We start from the raw sequence: 22,430 nt of genomic DNA, 5'->3' as shown, positions 1-22,430 counted from the left end.
CACCTTAAACTAATGGGTAACAATTATGTGTTAGGGTTAAAAAAGAAATACCATTCATTATGCAGCTCAGTTCTAATTTTGGTCTCAAACAAGCTCGGAAGTTTCATTTTCATAGGAGGATTGGAAATCTTGGGCTCTATGATTTGATTCCCAACTTTGACACGGAAGACATCATTTCTCCTCATACCTAGCTGTGGTTGTGGCCCAAAGTGAGTGGAGTTGGTTTCTGTGGTAATGTGTTTTGTGGGTGAATACTTTCCTTTCCATAAGGTGCATTGGTTGGAATTGCTAAGGCATTTGCAAAGCCTCAATAGTTCGCTCCCTTAGGGCACTCGTTAAGAGACAAACCTCCAAGTATTGTTTTTAAGTGAGACTAAGGCTGATGACGAAACAATGGAAAGGGTCATGAAAGCCAATGAGCCATAGGTTTTGCAGAAAAGATTGTTTTAGGCAGTGCCGGTAGATTAGGGGGAATTTGAATGACGTGGAAAAATTACTTCTAAGTAGATGTAGCTGATTTTAATAAAAATGTTGTGGCTGTCAAGATTAATGATGGTGCATGTCAACGGGCATTGATTGGGTTTTATGGTCTTCCTCAGTCTACTAAAGAAGAAAGGCTTGGGAGCTATGCTATTAGTTATAGAGGAGCCTTGGGTTTGCCTATGGGATTTCAATCTATTAATACTTTAATATATGATCAAGAAAAAGATAGAGGTAGGAGAGCTAGAACTTCAGCGCCAAATTTATTTTCTCAAGGAATTGATGTTTGACCTGGGGGCCAACGGTAGTCTTTCACATGGACTGATAAGAGATGGGGTAAAAGTTGCATTAGACAAAGGTTATGGACAGAGGCATTGGTGGCATAAGTTGAAGAGGCAATTTCCCAAAAGCTACTATTTACCAGCTTGGTGCTGTCAACTCAGATCATTGTCCTCTGTTGTTAGATAATAGTCCAAATAATTTTTGTGCTCCAAGACCTCTCAGATTTGAAGCAACCTGGGTGAGGGATTTGAGAAGCTTTGAGGTGATAAATCAAGCTTGGTCTAGCGAATTCAAAGGATCAGATGCCTTTAAACCGCGCGGGAAACAAAGTAACCTGTGATGCATTAAAGAAGTAGAATGCAGAGGTGCTTGGTTTTAGTAATATCAAAATTGCTAGGTTGACTGAGAAAATTAGAAATATACAAATGAACGAGACCAGAAACTGGAGATTGAAAGCTCAGTACAAAGATGAGTTGAAAGAGTGGTTGCTTTAAGCTGTTAGAAGTATTGGTTAAATGATTAAATTTACCATATCCCAATAGTTTAAGCTTTTGGGACAATCGGTAATTTAACATGGTATCAGAGCATGTGATCCTGAGTTCGATCCTTGTCTCCTCCACTCTACCTCCCGTTTAAATTCCCACGTGTTGGGCCTCACCTATTAAAAGGTAGTTTCGGCCCACACGTGAGGGGGAGTGTTAGAAGTATTGGTTAAATGATTAAATTTACCATATCCCAATAGTTTAAGCTTTTGGGACAATCGGTAATTTAACATAAGCAACCGCTCATTTTGTAGTTACTTATTCAAAGTGTACGTGTTTACATGTGAATGTATCTTTTTGTAGTTACTATCTCTCCTGGGTTAAGAGAGAGCTTAATTTTGTAGCACATTATCTTGCAAAGTGTCCATGGGATATTAACAATGTACTATGCTATAGGAACTCCTTCCTCCCAGCTGAAGTTTGTGATGCTTGGAGGAAAGATTGTTTGTTTGTTTGTTTCTTCTGTTTAATAGAAGTTGGTTTTAGCAACAAAAAACATAAATAAATAAAAGAGGGCCTCAAGAATCTTTGGCCGCAGGTGTGATGCAGCCGTGTGATCAGAGCAGTTTTTTAAACACCCCTACATCACTTACCAAAAAACAAAAAATGAAAAAGAAAAAACAAAAACAAAAACAAAAACATAAACATAAACAAAAATACAAGGAAAAGCAAGTTTCTTTGTTTTGCAAGGAATTGGCCGAGCTGATTGTTTTCATCTTCATTGGAAGGTGTCGAAGGACCTCGGGTTCTCCGACGAGACAACTTCAAGGTCCTTCGACGAGACAACCTTGTACCACGACTCCCAAAACCTCCTCCATTATTCTGCCTAGATGACCTCATACCACGACTCCTAGAACTTCCTTCATTATCCCGCTGTAAGGGACCAATTCCAACTCTAAGCCCTTCAAAACATTTCTCCAAAGTTTGAATAAAAGACTCTGCCAACTGGGCCCTCTGCAAGGATATATGATCTTAGAACCCAACTTCACAAATTGCAAACATGGAATCTACAAAAGATAAAAGAGCAAGAACACACCGAAGAGACCTTTTGGTCTGATTGGGTATAAACAGCTTGTTTTAGAGATTCAATCATCAACATGCACTCATCAAAAAGATCAGCCCCAATCTGCACGAAGAGAACTATAAGGAATGCACCAAAAGTGGAAAGCACTTGGTGAATGCAAAACATACCAGGCCGGTCCATGGAACATTTGGAGCTTGCTTCGGCCTTTCAAGTTGCATACATCTGATAGATCCATCTTGATTCTTCACTTGGCATGACCATGGAGGAAACTGGGGGTACCTCTCCAGGAAGGAACCACTAGGGTCTTCAACATGACTAGAGGATTGAGAAGCAGTCCTTTCAGGCAATGAACCTTCATAATCAGAAATATGCCCTTCAGAATGAACAGCAAAAGTTTTCCCATCAACTTCAAAATTCACATCTGTTCCCTTTCCAGTTTCAAATAGCTGCCCCAAATTCTGACCAATGTTAGAAGGTGGTACTGCAAGAGAGTAGATCTTAGGACCCATGGTGTATGATCTCACAACACCTACACTACAGTGAACCTTGATACAATCATCTTTGAGGTAGTCAGATGTCTCTAGATCAGTTCTTTTGAAAAATTGCCTGTAACCCCTACAACATCCAACAAACTAAACTATCATACCACATTTGCCACTTGATTAGATTAAATGAGAAATGGAGCCAAGGTATACAACTGAAAATGATTGCATGCAGCATGTAGGTCATAGGTATAACATGATAGCATAAAAACATTACGCCCACAAGATGCACATAGTAGTCATTGAATCAAACATGGTTGTCACCTGAAAAGTCCATGGCAGGTATCACGCCTAATCATCAACATTTTGTTATCACAACACAATATATGGTGAACTAATTAGATGTCACAAATATTACATCTTGCTTCTATTAATCTCTTCAATAGCTCAAAATGAAACCATACACAATAAATAAACATTAACGCCACTACATTTTCAAAGTATTCATCTATGAAATTATACATATCTAGCCAAAGAATTACATATAAGAGAGTTCAAAACTCCTTACAAGTACTCAAAAAGAGTTCATGAATTAGAAAAACACCATCTGTCTCATTCCATCTAATTCTAATGCAATATGGAATAATAAGATTATTCTACTGATCTCAATTTAATCTCATGGATATGTTTGTTGTAACATTGTTTGTTGCTAAGCTCTCTAGAAATTTATGAGTCTAACAATGGATGCTTGTTGCCTCATATTTTATACATCATTTGTACCTATCAAAAAATATATGATGTAGGACAACCTAGGCTTCCCACCTAGATTAGTCCTACCGTAGACCTTAGGCTTCCCACCTAAGGTGTTTGGAATCACCACCAAACAAACACAATGCACTCTGTGCAAATAATCTCAATAATAATAACAATAGTCTATAAAATACAAAAATAATCATTTGGAGCTTTATATACAGCTTCTAGGAATCACAACTGACGGGACTGACGAAGTTCAAGTACACACGGACGATACCATCAACACGGACGAGTACAAACTCTGGCTAGGCCAGACGATCATATGCTTTACTGACGAATATATCCAAGACCATTCAATGCAGGGAATCAAACCCAAAACGGTTACAAAAAACAACTGTACAACCCGTTGGAGGATAGTAATGGCACATTAAACAGCCCCAGACGTTACCAAAAGGAGCATAAAGACCTCCATAACTACACTAACGGCTAGAAGCCATAAGAACATATATAAGTCTCCCACCTTGCCAAAGAACAGGTACATACACACAGAAATTAGCACTAAGAGATTTCTCTAATTCTTTCCAATTACATTGTTCATTTCCTAGAAAAGCCTCTTTTACTAACTTTGGCATCGAAGGCTTTGTGGCAGGCACCACACCGGTGTTCATTTCCAAATGTGTGAAGAATTATCTCCGTCCGACGAACTTCACTGACGAGTTCACACTCATCAGTTTGGCGCCGTCTGTGGGGACGACATTTTTTCGTGTTCAAACTCGGAATAGTGGTTCCTTATTCTTTTTCTTTTAAGGATGGAGTCTAATCAAGATGCTGCAGCCCTAGCTCAGCAAGTTCAAGCCCTTGCAGCCACAGTTGAAGAACTAACTAAGCAAAATCAAGAAATGAGATTACGGCTTCAGCAAGAGGAAAATCGTTTGAAGGGAAATCAGGAAGATGAGGGGGATAGCAACAGAAGGAGTGACCATCGAAGGCCAAACACTCCCGTCGAGCAAAATTCAGATATTCTACGGGAGATGAGGAGGGAGATGGACGAATTAAGGAATGCCATCAAAGAAAAAACAGAGCGGAGCGTGGATCGGATGGTCCGGGCGACGGATTCACCATTCACGGCGGCGGTCCTCGACTACCCAGTGCCGTCGAAATTCCGGTTACCTCAGCTCGAGCCCTTTGATGGGTTGAAGGACCCTCAAGATCATCTAAACACCTTCAAGACGACCCTGGGACTTCAACAGCCCCCAGATGAGATATTGTGTCGTTCCTTCCCAACTATTCTCAGGGGAGCTGACCGAGAATGGTTCACGAAGTTGCCAACATCGTCAATAGATATGTTCAAGCAATTGAGCAACGCCTTCCTGCGTCACTTTATTGGAGGACAACGACCAAAGAGGACCGCTGACCACTTGCTTACCATCAGGCAGGGAGAAAAAGAAACCTTGAGTTCATATGTAAAACGTTTCACGAGGGAAACACTAGAGGTAGACGAAGCCGACGATATGGTACAGCTGACGACATTCAAAGCAGGGTTGAGGTCCAGGGATCTCGTCAGCTCACTCGCGAAGAACCCCCCAAAGACGATGGCTGAAATGCTCCTCAAGGCACAGAAGTACATGAATGCTGAAGATGCGTTGGCTGCTATCAAGGACGCAGACAGACCAGGGGACAAAGGAAGAAAAGAAGACGATCGTAGAAGGCAGAAGCGGGATCGTCAAGATCGTCGAATCAATGACAGAGTTAGAAGGAAGGATGACAAAAACCCACACACGGTAAAATTCACCCCTCTAGTTATGCCTGTTGACAAAATTTTGGCTCAGATTAAAAACGAGCATTATCTTAAGTGGCCACGACCACTACACTCATCTCCTAACGTCCGCGATAAAAGTAAGTATTGCCGATTCCACAAAGATCACGACCACTACACCGAAGATTGTAGGGATCTCAAAGAGCAGATAGAAGAATTAATACGGAGGGGGAAGTTGCATGAATTTGTAAAGAAGGGGGAACACAACAAATTCCGAGATGAAAACAAAGGCCAACAGGGGTCCTCCTCCAGGAACGACGGCCGTCAATCACAACCTCCTCAAAATGTGGTCGGGGAAATTCAGACGATCTCAGGTGGGCCTACCACTGGGGGTTCATTCAAGTCACTCAAGAAAACACACCTACGACAGGTGAATAGCGTCCATATGACACCCCTGCCAAAGTACAGACGAACTGATCAAGATATGACCTTCAACGAAAGCGACTCCAGAGGAGTAAAACAGCCACACAATGACCCGTTGGTCATAATGCTCACCATAAAGGGATTCAACACCAAAAGAGTCCTCGTGGACAATGGTAGCTTTGCCGATATCATTTACTTTTTTGCATTCCAACAATTGAGGCTCGATTCCAAGAGACTTCATCCATTCGATTCTCCACTCGTCAGTTTCAGTGGTGACAAGTTGTACCCCAGGGGCATAGTAACACTGACAGTAACAGTGGGAACGTATCCAAAGCAGTTGACTCGTCAGATAGACTTTTTGGTAGTAGATTGTCCCTCGTCCTATAATGTCATCATCGGAAGGCCAGCCCTCAACAAGTGGAAGGCGTCCACATCCACCTACTGCTTGAAGGTGAAGTTTCCAACGGAAGAGGGCATTGGTGAAGTTAAAGGAGACCAAGTCCTAGCCCAGAATGCTATCAAGCTGTTTTAGCAGCTAAGGAGAACCACACGTGGGTAGTGGAAGAAAAAGAGGAAGAAAAGATGGAAGCACTGGAAGTAGTGGAGTTGATCGAGGGGGAAGGGACGAAAACAACCAGAATAGGGACAACATTGAGTCCTGAGATGAGAACGAGGCTCATTCGATTTCTCAAGGATAACTTGGACGTCTTTGCTTGGAGCCATGACGACATGCCAGGAATATCTCCAGAAGTCATCCAACACAGGTTAAATGTGGACCCAGAGAGGAAACCCGTCAAATAGAGACGAAGGACATTCGCGCCAGAGAGAGGCCAGGCAATTGCTGACGAGGTGAGTAAACTCTTGACCGCATGCTTTATCAGGGAGGTGTATTATCCAGACTGGCTGGCAAACGTCGTCCTAGTGAAGAAAGCAAATGGAAAATGGAGGATGTGCGTGGACTTCACGGACTTAAACAAGTCCTGCCCAAAAGATAGTTTCCCCCTTCCAAGAATAGACCAGCTGGTAGATTCCACAGCCGGGCACAAGCTGCTAACATTCATGGACGCATTCTCCGGGTACAATAAGATAAAAATGGCTGACGAGGATCAGGATAAAACCGCCTTCATCACCAGTCAGGGCCTCTACTGCTACAAAGTCATGCCCTTCGGACTAAAGAACACAGGAGCGACGTATCAGAGGTTGGTGAACAAAATGTTCGTCAAACAAATAGGCAGGAATATGGAAGTGTACGTTGACGATATGCTCGTCAAGAGCAAGGAAGAGCTCGTTCATCTGGACGATCTTAAGGAGACTTTCGATACCCTTAAGCAATATCAAATGAAGCTGAACCCGGGTAAATGTGTTTTTGGTGTCGCCTCCGGAAAATTCCTAGGGTTCATGGTGTCTCAGAGAGGAATAGAAGCAAATCCTGAGAATGTGCAAGCTATACTCAACATGGCATCACCCAAGACTGTCAAGGAAGTCCAGAAGCTCACAGGCCGGATTGCAGCTCTTAATAGATTCGTGTCTAGAGCAACGGACAAATGCTTACCATTCTTCAAAATCCTTAAGCAAGCCTTCGAATGGACCGACGAATGTGAAGCAGCCTTCCAAGAGCTCAAGCGTTACCTCAGTAATCCACCACTCCTAAGCCCGTCCAAAGAATGAGAAAACTTGTACTTATACCTGACAGTTTCATCTACGGCCGTCAGTGCAGCCTTAATACGAGAAGAAGACAGGAAACAGCTCCCAGTATACTACGTCAGCCAAGCTTTCCAAGGAGCTGAATTCAGGTACCCAAGGATCGAGAAAATCACCTTTGCATTGATAGTAGCCTCGCGCAAGCTCAGGCAATACTTCCAGGCAAACCCGATCCTAGTGATGACGGACCAACCCATCAAGAAATCTATGAATAAACCTGAAGCAGCTGGGAGGATGGTTCAATGGGCAATTGAACTTAGCCAATTCGATGTGGAATATCATCCCAGGACGGCCATCAAAGCACAAGCTCTGGCTGACTTCATCGCCGAGTTCACACACCCAGACGAGCTAAGCAATGCCAGCATGAGCGAAACATGGATGATACAGACTGATGGCTCATCAGCCCAAAAAAGAGGGGGAGTAGGGGTCGTCATAACCACTCCTGACGGAGTGACATTGAAATATGGAGTCCAGCTAAAATTTCCAGCCACCAATAACGAAGCTGAGTACGAAGGAATTCTGACGGCTTTGAGACTCGGAAAAGAGTTTGGAGCCAGCAACCTGCTAGTCCAGAACGACTCAAAGCTAATAATTGGGCAAATCATAGGAGAGTACGAAGCAAAAGAAGAAAGAATGCAGAAATACCTCAAGTTGACGAAACGTCTGACCCAAGAGTTCGAAAAAGTGAAGTTCGTCCAGATCCCGAGAAGCCAGAATATGGCTGCAGACGAAGTTTCAAAGATAGCCTCGTCGGAAGAAATTAAGTCAGGGACGGGCTTGATGATGGAGATACAAAGAAGCCCCAGCATAAAAGAAATCTCAACATTCACGGTAAGGGGCACGAATAGCTGGATGACGCCCATCATGTCCTTTCTTCAGGATGACCATCTGCCCCAAAACACAGATGAAGCCAGGAAGATCAAGGAGAGATCCGCCAGATTCACAATTCTCAATGATACTTTGTACAAAAGAGGCTTCTCCATGCCCTACTTGAGGTGTATTGACGAAGGAGAGGCCGAATACGTCCTGAGGGAGGTCCATGAAGGGATCTGTGGAGATCACGCAGGCCCAAGATCCTTGGTAAGAAAAATTATGCGAGCAGGTTACTTCTGGCCGACCATGCAAGATGACTCAGCAAAGTTCGTCAAGAGATGTGACAAATGTCAAAGGTTCGGGAACGTCCAACGTCTCCCGTCAGAAAAGCTGACGACGATAACGTCTCCATGGCCATTCGCACAATGGGGAATCAACATTGTTGGCCCACAACCTCAAGGCAAAGGTCAGGTAAAATTCTTACTGGTTGCTATTGATTATTTCACTAAATGGGTTGAGGCAGAGGCATTGGCAACCATCACCGAGGCCAAAATCCAGGGTTTTGTATGGAAGAACATAATTTGCAGGTTCGGGATCCCACGGACGATCATATCGGATAACGGCCGTCAGTTCGATAGCCAAGGTTTCAAGGACTTCTGCTCTGGCTTGGGCATCAGGAACCAGTTCTCGTCCCTAGGCCACCCACAGTCGAATGGATAGACGGAGGTAACAAACCGTACGCTGCTCAAGATCATAAAGACTAAACTAGACGACGCGAAAGGAGCCTGGCCAGAAGAACTGCCCAACGTCTTGGGGGCCTACAGAACCATGGCTAGAACCCCAACAGGAGAGACCCCCTTCAGACTCACCTACGGTACCGAAGCAGTAATCCTTGTCGAAGTGGGAATAACAAGCACCTGGAGAGAAGCGTTCAACGAAGAAGAAAATGACGACCTGTTATGAGTGGACCTAGACTGTCTTGACGAAGTACGAGACAAAGCCTGCAGCAAGATGACGGAATACCAGAGAAAGATGACAGACTACTACAATAGAAGGGTGAAGCTCAGGAGACTCAATATAGGAGACCTCGTCCTGCGCAAGGTAACCCAGGCAACCAAGGATCCAGCTCAAGGAAAGCTCGGCCCCACGTGGGAGGGACCATACAAAGTCATTCACTACTCTAGACAAGGCAGTTATCACCTGGAGACTCTAGACGGACAGAGGCTCCCAAGACCGTGGAACATTGAGCACTTAAAGAAATATCATCAGTAGAAGTAATGGAAAGTCACATTCATTATTCATGATCAATAAAAGAATTATTCAACTAATGTTTGTGTATAAAACACGCTTGGGATAACTAACGAAGGCCAAAACAAGAGAAAGCAAAAAAAAAAAAATGTCTAAGTAACAAGATTCCGCCTAGACGGATGTAAGTTACTGACGACTGCATTGCCACTAGGGGTGGTAATAAAGCCAAAAAAAAAATGTCTAAGTAACAAGATTCCGCCTAGACGGATGTAAGTTACTGACGACTATATTGCCACTAAGGGTGGTAATAAAGCCAAAAAAATTGCTAAGTAACAAGATTCCGCCTAGACGGATGTAAGTTACTAACGACTAAAACGCCATTAAGGGTGGTTAAAAAGCCAACAAATGGCTAAGTAACAAGATTTCGCCTAGAGGGATGTAAGTTACTGACGACTACAACGCCATTAAGGGTGGTTAAAAAGCCAACAAATGGCTAAGTAACAAGATTCCGCCTAGACGGACATAAGTTACTGACAAACGTCACTAAGTAACGAGATTCCGCCTAGACGGACATAAGTTACTGACGAATGTCACTCGATCAAAAGGCCAAGAAACGGCTAAGTAACAGAACTTCCGCCCAGACGGACATTAATTATCGACGAGGATCACTAAAAAGCCAAAAAAGGCTAAGTGATAAAACCTCGCCTAGACGGATACAAATTACTAGCATGCATCAAACAAAAAGGAAGAAGGACGTACAATCACAAATACAGGTAAGTGCCAAAAAAATAAAATTAGAGGCCAGAAGCCTGCAAATAACCATTGTTTATACAAATTAAAAGCCCATAAACGCTGGGCTAAAAATACTGTCTTCAAATTTGTTTAGCATATAGATTTACAAAAAAAAAAAAGAGCCCAAAACATGATGGGCACCACAAAATCTTTTCAAAGAAATTTTTTCCAAGTCCTAAACTTGTCAAGCAGCATCGCCGGCAGAAGCATCCTCGGTTCGAACGGCCTCATCTGGAGCGTCAACTGGAGCTTCAGCCTCGGTGGCAGACGATTGGACAGCTTCGTCAGCCGCCATCTCTTGATCCACTTCTTCCAGATCAAGCGCCTCCATGTTTACTCCTGAAGGGTGCTTAACGAGGTACCTCCTCAGAAGCTCGAAGCCCTTGAAGTACCAACTGAAGAGCACGGTGTTGTACTCATCAGTAGTCTGGAAGGCGGCCACCGATCTGGCTGCAATAGTTTTGAGGCTTTCCTTAGCAGCTACCAGTTGCTCGTCTTTTTCAACATTCAGCTGACGCTCCACCCTAAGGTCGTCTGTGAGTTTCTTCGCTTGCTCTCTCAGGGTATTGGCAGTGGCCATGGACTCGATGAGGTCCTTCTTCAAACCGGAATTCTCCGCCTCCAACGTCTCCACCCTCGAAGTCAGAGACGCCACCTTTGCCTCTTGAGTAAGATACTCAGAAGCAATGTGGAGGCTCTCCCCCAGAACCTGAAAAGAAGTACAAAAGTCTTCAGCAAAAAAAAAAAAAAAAAACTTCACCTGAACCAGTTTATGAACATGGCCAGCAGCGACTGTGTTCAAGGGGACCCCAGAGAAAGCCTTCAAGTCGTCAGCCGTCACCATGCTGTGGGCCCGTTCAACGGCCAGCTTCTCATCGCTCCAGATGGTTGAGCGGCCAACGTCCTCCTTCTCTTTCTCCTTCCCCGACAGGCGTGGCCTCTTAGAGACTGGAGTGGGGAGCTCCTCCACTGAAGTGGACGGAGAAGCAGTCCTCGTCACCTCAGTGCCAGAGACGAGGGGAGTGATTGACGCTAGCAGAGTAGCGGAAAGGCCCTTCCCTACAACACACACGGTCTTTTTGCCTATATTAGATAAGGGCTCGTCCTTCTTGGCCCTCATCTTGGCGTACATATCCTTGTTGAATTTCGATGTCATCTCTGTCAAAAGAAAAACATTAGGCACGAAGAAAAGCACAAGAAAAGAGAAGGTCAGTACTGACGAAACCAGGACTTACTCTTTTTTCCTTCAATATCAAGGTTCTTCAAAACAAAGGCAGAAGGCTCAGGCCCGATACAGAAGAACGCAAGAGTTCTGGGATTGACGAGATCGTCCCAGTTCTCTATCGTCTGCGCGTACTTGATAGCCTTTTGCACGCGCTCTCTATACCTGCTCTTAAGCTTCGGTCGTCTTTTCACTAAAAAAAAAATGTGTTAGCGGCCATAATTGGAAGCACGACGAAATTCAAGAAACAAAGAAGAAATGTTGACGCACCTAAAGTCGGGGTTTCCCACCGACGACGTAACACCGGGAGATCACCCCAAACCTCGCCCGAGGGCGTCTCAAAATCGTCCCCAGACACATAGAAGAATCTGGACTTCCAATACCTGAATGACGAAGGTAATTTCTTGACGATCCTAGTCCCTCTCTCCCAAGGCACTAGTTCATAATACCCATACTCCTTCGACGCTTTCAAACGGTACAAGGACACTAGTTCGTCTACCCTGATCATATCCCCGTCATTAGCTGCCAGCCATATCCCCATACAGCTGATTAAAATCAGCAACTCCATCAGGAAAGGATGGACGGGGAACCTCAACCCACAGATGAAGGCAGCCTCGTAAAAGCATACCTCACCTGGGAAGAAGTGACACGCCCGGTCGTCCACACTGGGCAGACGAACCCTAACCCTATCAGGAAATTGGAATCTATCTCTAAATCTCGCCAGCGTATCTGCATCTAATCCACATTCCTCTCCCTGGGCATAAAAAGCCCTAACCTCTCGAGAGCCAGAGACGGCAGTATCTTCCTCTACTGGGCCGCCGTTGGACGACAACCCTGTTTCAAGCTCGCTCGACCTAACTTCTGACATAACTACTCGCACCCCAACCTCGTTCACAAACCAATCCAAAGACTGACGAAGCAAAGGCGATAGATCAGCCAAAGCAACGCTTAGACAGTTACCCTCAAAAACAAAATCCTCAATATTCGAGGAAACCCCCCAAAAACCCTCATAACCGAGCAAAAAGGAATGAAATTGAGGGGCAAGCTACCCTAACTTCAGAGCTACTAAGCATGAAAAACCAAAAAACACAGCAGCAGACTAAATCCCCAAAGAATTTAAAAAGAAAGGAAAAAAGAAGAAAAAGGGGAAGATCAGAACCAAAGCCATAACAAAGTAGAGAAGCATAGCACTGGAAAATGAGCGTACCTTGAGGAAATGATAAAAAGAAGAAGCACCACCAGAAGAAGAAGCACCACCACGCCGGTTGCAGGAAAGTTGCAGAGAGAGGTCGCCGGAAAGAATGCTCAAAGCAAATGATTGAAGAATTTTTGAAAAATGTGAACCAAAGGAAGTTTTAAACTGAGGCTTTGGAAAACTGAAAAACCAGCGGGAAACCCAATAGTCCCACCAAATCAAAGCATTAACTCCACCCACCAGCACGTGCCACGTGTGCCACGATTTACGAAACGCCGCCGCTTTGCATTTACTGCGGATCGAAATCCCAAGCGACACTCGTAAACTGTAAAACTCCTCACATTCTATGATCGTCATTTCAATGACGAACATAGAATCGGGGGGCAACTGACGGGACTAACGAAGTTCAAGTACACACGGACGATACCATCAACACGGACGAGTACAAACTCTGGCTAGGCCAGACGATCATATGCTTTACTGACGAATATATCTAAGACCATTCAATGCAGGGAAACAAACCCAAAACGGTTACAAAAAACAACTGTACAACCAGTTGGAGGATAGTAATGGCACATTAAACAGCCCCAGACGTTACCAAAAGGAGCATAAAGACCTCCATAACTACACCAACGGCTAGAAGCCATAAGAACATATATAAGTCTCCCACCTTGCCAAAGAACAGGTACATACACACATAAATTAGCACTAAGAGATTTCTCTAATTCTTTCCAATTACATTGTTCATTTCCTAGAAAAGCCTCTTTTACTAACTTTGGCATCGGAGGCTTTGTGGCAGGCACCACACCGGTGTTCATTTCCAAAGGTGTGAAGAATTATCTCCGTCCGACGAACTTCACTAACGAGTTCACACTCATCAACAACGATAAGGACAAACTCTCCTAAACAAATCCTCAACAATCTCAAATACTAATATGATAATCCTAACAATCTCAAATACTAATCCAATACTAAAGATAAACCCAAAAAAAGATAACATAAATGATAAAGATAATCTCCACAGATGTGCTATCATGTGGTGCCCGCACCAATATATTTTATACATTATTTGGTTTTCTTATGTCATATAGCTAGGAGGCAGGAAAGAGTTCATGTAGCAGACCCCTACTAGTCAAGAAAGTTACTCATCCAGCAAGCTAACATTATATGGAATAAAGGCTTTATTGATTAAAAAAAAGAAGTGCCACTTACTATTACTTCAAAAATTCCTAATCTTGCCATTGGTTTCTATCCACAATTCATGCAATTGCTCTTATACTGAATCAAATTATTATTAACTATAACAATAAAAACGGTAACATTGTGCGTAATTGTGTTTTGTACAGGGCTAGCATCATAGAAGCAATTACTCCCCGTGTCTTATACTAAAGAAACTTTGTAAATGGTATGTGTTTAATTTAAAAAAATAAACATGATAATTTTTCATGAGTCATTAAGTCATTCAAAATGAAGTAACAAATGCAAGCATGGCCGCATACTATTTTCAAACAAACATCATCCAACAAAGCATTGTCCACTAAAGCACAAACAATTCTATCTTTTGATTCGTTTCCCATTACCATATAATTCAAAATAATCATATGTTTGAATTTAATTAAGGGAAAAGTTAGTGAACCATTTTAAGAAAGTTTTTATGGGAAAAGAAAAAAAAAATTAATACTTTGACAGCTTTTTCAATGACCATATAATTTCAAAATAATCATGTGTTTGAATTTAATTAAGAGAAAAGTTAGTGAACCATTTTAAGAAAGTTTTAATGAGAAAAAAAAAGTAGTTAATTTTTCCACAGATTTTTCAATTTTCCCGTTAACATGACCCATTTCAAAAAATTGTTATGTTTATTGGGTCATGTAACACTCATTAACAAGTGCCCTACAGGATTTAATTCATCAACAACTAAGAATGAACTTAACAAAGAAACAACATCATGATAATTAACATTAACACACTTAGCAAAAATAAATAAATAACCCACTACATAAACATAACAAACACTATCATAATCATAACATTTATAATCAAGATCACCAAAAAAAAAAAAAAAAAAAAGACCCAAATTTAGAAAGAATAATCGATTACCAAATTTGACCGCGATTACTGAACGTGCGAGGCCCCTATCGAACCCGGTAAGAACTTATGCCTCTCTTTCCCACTCTGATCCAAAAGCTTCAGTTCATAAAGCGCTCTCACATCAGTGCCTTCGCTCGCCAAACCTATATACAGCGAAACATACGTAGCATTGTCCTGCACATTATAGCCGTCCGGGTAAAAATAAATTGCCCAAGAGTACCCGCCAGCGGTGAAAGTATCGGACGCCACGTAGTTTCCGATCCCAATACCTTTCAAGAGCGGGTACCCTGAGATGTTGAACAGGTGGGACCCATTCACCGTCTCGGTCATCGACGTCGATGTCGTCGTCGGAGCCGGAGTCGGAGTTGGAGTCGACCCAGACAAAGAAGATGAAGAAGAAGAAAACATCGGCTGAGAATTAGGAGAGACAATTCGTCGCATTTATATCAAGGATCTGGGTAGAGATAAAATTTAGATGTTTGGTTGGTGAGAAAATCTAGTATTTGGGCAATTGTTGGAGAGAGAAATGGTTGAACGATGACTTTGAACTGTGGGATTGACTAGTGAAATGGTGGAACTCAGTAGAAGAAGGAAGAAAGAAAGAAAGAAAGAGAGAGAAAAAGAAAGAATGAAGAAAAAGAAGAAGAAAAAAAGTTGTCGGTGGTGGAGTGGACATGAAGAAGAAAGAAAGAAGCAGAGAAAAAAGCAAAAAAAAAAAAAAAAAAACAAAACCGGTGGAACTCAGAAGAAAGAAAGAAAGAAAAGAAATGGGAAAAGGAAAAGGAAAAGATAAAAAAGTGGAATCATACTTTTACTTCACAGTGACAAGTTAGGAAAATGACTGCTTGTTTGCCTTGAAGCATTACTCAAACTCAATTTTCTTAAATCAATTTTCATGACTCTAAAACTAAACTCAATTCTCCTATCTCTTCTTTATTTCTTACTTAACTCACACTACAATTCGTTTGGGTAAAAAACTGAGTTTAAATTTCTTCACAAAAACTCAAATTTCACTCCAACATGTGGAGCCCACGTGTCAAATTGGGTCAGATTTTTTATAAAGTTCCAACCTCTTTTTTTTTTCCTTACCCGCATGTCTCTTTCTTTCTCCCCCACTTCTCTTTTTTTTCCCTCCCAAACTCCTCTGTTTCTGCTTGATAAACATAAACATATTTTTTATAAACAGTTCTTTTCCTTTTGTCACCCTTCCATTACCTCATACCACTACAAGTGATGAATATTGAATATCCAGAAATCATAAAATGATTTTTTTAACAAAAGATGAGAGGCCAACAATACAGCAATCCAGATCCTTGTGTTCAATTGGTTCATGTTTAATTGTTTATACTTGCAAAAAATTCTGTAACAAATCCCTTGTCTAATCTACAACAAACAAACGCATTACCATTTTTGAGTGGCAATTTATAAGAAAAAAGACTCTTTTTTTTACTCCTTTGTTTAAAAATACCTTTACTTGTTGACTCTTGAGATACGAAATAATCAACAAATAACAAAACCAAGTCAGACCAAAGAAATTTTGTGAATTTTCTTGAGATACGGAATTTTCTGGGTTCATTTTCCACAGCTTAACCTAAAAAGTTTTGTTCACCAAAACTTTACACCACACCCACACAGCAAACCAAAACTGAAAACACACCTTCATAACAATGAACAAGTGACAAACCCTGCAATGTTGGGCCATAGCTTTTTAGGAAATTCTACAAGACTACAAACCTCAACACCTTATAGTCATTGTTAATATGATCATACCCAAATGCTAAAAAAACCGCGGCTAGTGTCTCTTTACCTTGAAATTCTACAACTCTCAACACCTTATAGTCATTGTTAATCTGAAAATACCCAAAAGCTAAAAAAGCTGCAGCTAGTTTCTCTATGGGTTCGCTTGGCAATCTCCTGAACTCATTGATAAATGGGTTCCAAATGGTGATATCCTCGCCCAATTTGTTAGTATAAATGCAAAGCAAGCCATGGAAACANCTCTCTCTCTCTCTCTCTCTCTCTCTCTCTCTCTCTCTCTCTCTCTCTCTCTCTCTCTCTCTCTCTCTCTCTCTCTCTCTCTCTCTCTCTCTCTCTCTCTTTGGTTAAAGGGGAATACTGCATTAACTAGCCATAAAAGGCAAAGTATTGGCTAAAAGCCTTACGGAGTACAGACCAGAAGCATCAAAATCTAAAATAATACAAAGTTCTTCCGATACAGGAGTGTCTAAAACAACAAAATCCCCATCAAGGATGACTCTCTCTCTCTCTCTCTCTCACACACACACACACACACACACATGTCCTAAGGGAAAATAAAAAAATCAATGAAAATGAATGGCCACTTAAGGCAGCCATCCAATCACACATAACATGGTGTGTAAAACATGAAATTTAAGCTCCCTATCCAATCACAAAGGTATTTTCTTCATTTCTCTCTTAAACTCTCTCTCTCTCTCTCTCTAACACACACAATTTTTCAACACTCTCATATCCTAATCCCATTCTCTAAGACATCCCACAGAAATACTTGTCACACTTATCCATTCCTAACCAAATTTAAGCTCCTTGTCCAATCACAAAGGTATTTTCTTCATTTCTCTGTCTCTCTCTCTCTAACACACACAATTTTTCAACACTCTCATATCCTAATCCCATTCTCTAAGACATCCCCAACCGTAGGCTAGTTTCGTCATCAACCCTATTTCTCTAACACTCAAAAAACTTAACTCTAAACACCACCTTGATCCTTTCAGTATCCACACATAAATTCTATGTGCAGCTGCCAAGGTCTACTTTTGGGCCTTTGTGTGGGCTTTAGCTTTTTCATTGAGAGGGGGGACCAAACTAAAAGCATCCACAGCAGTGGAGCTAAAAATTTAGCTATTTGGCACTACAAAAAAGTTACTTTATCTATTTTACATACTCACTTTACAAAACATGCTGCAGCAATGGATTTATTTTAGCTTTCAACACAATAAAATAAGATAAACATTATAATAAAATAATATATCTACTACAATAAAATAATATATCCACTACAATAAACAACAATCACAACCACCCGCAACCGCTATCACTGCCACTACCATCGCCCCCGACGCTGCCGCCACCACATGATAGCAAATAATCATCTAGTGTTAACAAGTGATTTTTTAAACCCCAAATTATACTAATACATTTTTTTTTACTAAAACAATTTCTCAATCATCATGATAGCAAATAATCATCGAGTGTAACAATAATATTTTGTTTTAACCCCAATTTATATATATACAATTTGATCCCACCCCTTAAAAAAAAAAACAAAAAAAAAAACAAAAAAAACAAAAAACAAACATTGGAAGTACTCATATCTAGTTGATCCAAAAAAAATTAAAATGACTTGACTTGCATTTTTTGTGTTAAAATTGAAAAAGTAGGGCTTATCTAAATGTTATATGATTTATATGAAATGTTTTATTTCAATTTATATGATAATTTGATAATTTGATTGTTGTATTTCTCATTAATAATTATTTTAAAATTTATTAATTATTTTTTTATTTTTAAAATGTGCACTTTATATCAATCAAAGGTGCACTTGCCCTTTGCACCTAGGCTCCAAGAGGCCTTTGTGCTTAAGTGCACGTGCTTTTACCATCACTGGTGTTAAATGAACAACCAATAGGAATTGAAGTCCATGTCTAAGACACCAATTGTAAAACCCTAAGCTCATCAATTGAATAGTGATGCATTTTTTTTAAATATGAGAATAACCATTTTTAACATGTGCTAAATGAACAACCGATAGGAATTGAAGAAGTCCATGTATAAGACACCAATTGTAAAACCCTAAGCTCATTAATTGAATAGCGATGCATTTTCTTCATCACACTCTTTTTCTTTTTTTTTTTCTTTTTTTTGGATAAGTAAATAATGATTCATTCAAATAAAAATGAAAGATACAAAAATCCCTTGGTACACAGGCAGTGTACTAAGGGGAAATAAAAAATCATTGAAAATGAATGGCCACTTAAGGCAGCCATCCAATCACACATGGTGCGTAAAACATGAAATTTAAGCTCCCGTCCAATCACAAAGGTATTTTCTTCATTTTTCTCTTAAACTCTCTCTCACTCTCTCTCACACACACATGTCCTAAGGGGAAATAAAAAAAATCAATGAAAATGAATGGCCACTTAAGGCAGCCATCCAATCACACATAACTTGGTGTGTAAAACATGAAATTTAAGCTCCCTGTCCAATCACAAAGGTATTTTCTTCATTTCTCTCTTAAACTCTCTCTCTCTCTCTAACACACACAATTTTTCAACACTCTCATATCCTAATCCCATTCTCTAAGACATCCCACAGAAATACTTGTCACAATCATCCATTCCCAACCCTAGGCTAGTTTCGTCATCAACCCTATTTCTCTAACACTCAAAAACTTAACTCTGAACACCACCTTGATCCTTTCAGTGTCCACACATAAATTCTATGTGCAACTGCCAAGGTCTACTTTTGGGCCTTTGTGTGGGCTTTAGCTTTTTCATTGAGTGGGGGGACCAAACTAAGGTATGAAAACATGATCAATATAAATTTGGAAAAGATGATGATAACTATCATCAACGTTCAAGAGGGTAAAAATAAAAGAGAAACTTCTGCATGCAGCTTCTGTACCTCATTAAAGACCTAGGCAAAGATAGGTCTCTCATTATCTCAAAAAAGAAGTTCCAATTCTGGTTTGAGGAAGGGCTTCCTTTTGAGATTTCAGTATATAAACCCAATAAATTATGCAAATGAGAACTAACTCAAATGGCACCAACTTCCATTGTAAGAACAAGATCGAGTATAGGGTCATAGGTTCAAACCATACCCGTGTATGTGTAACTTACCAATAAATAAAATAAATAAATAAACCCAAGAAATTATCCACATTAATGACATCTTACCATTTTTTTTTTTTTTTTGGTCATACAGAAACCTTGGGGATATAATTCCCACTCAATTTCATATATATATATATATATATATGTAATCCCATATATAAACAATAACTAGGTATTGTACCCTACAAAGATGAATATTACTTTTTTAACAAAACAATGTGCATTAAATAAATATCCACTGAGTGGCTTTAGACTCGTAAATTTATGAGGTGCTTACTAAAAGAGGTCCATGGTTAAAATAATAATTACATACATTATGCAATTACCTCTAAAGACACTCTTCCATCTTATAAATTAACAACCAAGTGTGAATCTACCTGGTGCTATAGAAGAATTACATGTCCTAAGATTTAAGTTTATAAGAGGAACTACTCCATGTCAATTTGATATCTGTGTCTCTGATGTTCTTATAGGATGCAACATCTATGTTTAAACAGAAGCATTAGACGGAAAAAGGTTTACTCAAGTTTAACAGCAGTCCTGAAACTAATAGTGTTGAAAGAAAAATAAACTTACGCTCTTTCAGAGTAGTGTAAGCAATCTCTGCTGCATTCATCTCCGCCTGCTTTTTGGTCCTTGCTTCAGGTCCTTCAAAAACCTCCCTTATTATCTTCACAGTCGAAACAAAAATTGCTTCATGTCCTTCACCAGATCTATTTGTATCATACTCTGGTACAGGAAACCCTTCTTTTTGAACCAACTCTTGTAGAAGGTTTTTGAAGAGACCAGAATTATCCTGAAAAATTGAAAAACCAAGATTAAAAAAATTGGAAAGAATAACACAGACACAACCCACAGAGAGAGCGAATAGAGATGCACTAGAATAATTAATTCCTAAGGATACAAGAAGTTATATAAATTGGCCACAGGAAACAGAAGACTAGCCTCTTTAGCTCCATCTGGCACCAATGATGTCAAAGCGACTTTTGCAGCTGCATTTTCAGCACCCTTCTTTGTGGAAAAGAATTCTGGGCTCTCAAAGGTCCGTCCATCAACTGTGACCTTACACCTGAAGTGACTAGCATGAGGAGGGCCATTACATTCCAAAGAGTACTCAGGTAGACGGAGACTTCTCTTTAGAGCATAGTTTTTTAGCTGGTTCTCGTAAAAATGCCACATATCTATGACTCAAAAGAAATTGAAAATTTTAAGTCCTGACAATAACATGCCGTGAAACCAAGAATAACATGTTCAAAACATAAGATCAATGTAAAAAACAACAGTAACCATGGACGAAGCTAAGGTAGCACATGATTAGTATTATTATTATTTTTTTTTTTTATAAAGAAAAATCAATTTAAAAAGAGACTGAGGGGGTTCGAGCCAAGTACACTAGTGTCAAGGAGTAGACAAGAGAGGAACAACTTAGAAAAAGAAGAAATATAATGTCATTGAGCTACATCTCAACTGACACATCCTGCTCCAATAATAATGGGGTGGAGAACATTTAAGACCTATTGGGTGTGTGCGTAATTTACCAATAAAAAAAAAACACATAAGGAATCAGTAGAGAAGTGAGGAACTAGCAATCTAGGCAAACAAAGACCACAAAAAAGTTGCATTGATGTCACACAAGGATCACTCCAGCCCTTCAAATATTCCATTCCATTATAAGTTCCAACATACAGGTAAAGATGCAATCATATAATGCATGTGAACCCATCAGGTATTACGCAATCTACCACTCTAACTGCACGCATTGAAAATTATTATCTAGAAAAACCCAAGCCAGCCCAAATAATGAGAGAACAAGATTGAGCAATTCATATATACAATTCCCACTCAATTTCATATATATATATATATATATACATGTAATCCCGTATATAATAACAATAACTAGGTATTATACCCTACAAAGATGAGTATTACTTTTTTAACAAAACAATGTGCATTAAATAAATATCCACTGAGTAGCATTATACTCGTAAATTTATGAGGTGCTTACTAAAAGAGGTCCATGGTTAAAATAATAATTACATACACTATTCAATTACCTTCTAAAGACACTCTTCCATCTTATAAATCAACAATCAAGTGTGAATCTACCTGGTGCTATAGAAGAATTACATGTTTTAAGTTTATAAGAGGAACTACTCCATGTCAATTTGATATCTATGTGTCTCTGATGTTCATATAGGATGCAACATCTATGTTTAAACAGAAGCATTAGAAGGAAAAAGGTTTACTCAAGGTTAACACCAGTCCTGAAACTAATAGTGTTGAAAGAAAAATAAACTTACGCTCTTTCAGAGTAGTGTAAGCAATCTCTGCTGCATTCATCTCCGCCTGCTTTTTGGTCCTTGCTTCAGGTCCTTTAAAAACCTCCCTTATTATCTTCACAGTTGAAACAAAAATTGCTTCATGTCCTTCACCAGATCTATTTGTATCATACTCTGGTACAGGAAACCCTTCTTTTTGAACCAACTCCTGTAGAAGGTTTTTGTAGAGACCAGAATTATCCTGAAAAATTGAAAAAACCAAGATTAAAAAAATTGGAAAGAATAACACAGACACAACCCACAGAGAGAGCGAATAGAGATGCACTAGAATAATTAATTCCTAAGGATACAAGAAGTTATATAAATGGCCACAGGAAACAGAAGACTAGCGTCTTTAGCTCCATCTGGCACCAATGATGTCAAAGCGACTTTTGCAGCTAATATGGAGGGAAAATAATACACTTTTTGCCAGA

At 40.3% G+C, this 22,430-nt stretch overlaps 2 protein-coding genes and 1 long non-coding RNA gene across 3 annotated transcripts; all 3 read right to left on the bottom strand.

The window, feature by feature from the left end:
• Positions 1 to 1,676: 1,676 nt before the first annotated feature.
• Positions 1,677 to 15,521, bottom strand: LOC112023314 (uncharacterized). Its single transcript, XM_024055935.2, is given in 5 exon segments — positions 1,677 to 2,258; positions 2,350 to 2,430; positions 2,496 to 2,943; positions 14,814 to 14,867; positions 14,869 to 15,521. Coding segments are annotated over 5 exon segments (1,329 nt in total). The 5' UTR covers positions 15,246 to 15,521; the 3' UTR covers positions 1,677 to 1,889.
• On the bottom strand, positions 10,281 to 14,797 carry LOC136070978 (uncharacterized). The gene is made up of 2 exons (XM_065781689.1): positions 11,789 to 14,797; positions 10,281 to 11,711 (listed from the first exon to the last, which is right to left on the bottom strand). Exon 2 carries the CDS (start codon positions 11,450 to 11,452, stop codon positions 10,481 to 10,483), a length of 972 nt encoding a protein of 323 aa, XP_065637761.1. The 5' UTR covers positions 11,453 to 11,711; positions 11,789 to 14,797; the 3' UTR covers positions 10,281 to 10,480.
• Positions 15,522 to 19,948: 4,427 nt separating the features above from the next.
• LOC111990963 (uncharacterized) lies at positions 19,949 to 22,412 on the bottom strand. The gene is made up of 2 exons (XR_010632249.1): positions 21,979 to 22,412; positions 19,949 to 20,856 (listed from the first exon to the last, which is right to left on the bottom strand). It is a non-coding gene; the product is annotated as an uncharacterized LOC111990963 (long non-coding RNA).
• Positions 22,413 to 22,430: the final 18 nt, after the last annotated feature.

This window comes from Quercus suber, unplaced genomic scaffold, assembly GCF_002906115.3.
Source record: "Quercus suber isolate HL8 unplaced genomic scaffold, Cork oak 2.0 scaffold_275, whole genome shotgun sequence".
Taxonomy (NCBI): domain Eukaryota; kingdom Viridiplantae; phylum Streptophyta; class Magnoliopsida; order Fagales; family Fagaceae; genus Quercus; species Quercus suber.
The sequence above is the reverse complement of the archived record's forward strand: the minus strand, read 5'-3'. Positions and strand labels throughout refer to the sequence as shown.

What these genes read in the sequence shown, in the direction of transcription:
- LOC136070978 (XM_065781689.1), bottom strand. Translation starts at nt 11,452, where the DNA reads ATGACATCGAAATTCAACAAGGATATGTACGCCAAGATGAGGGCCAAG.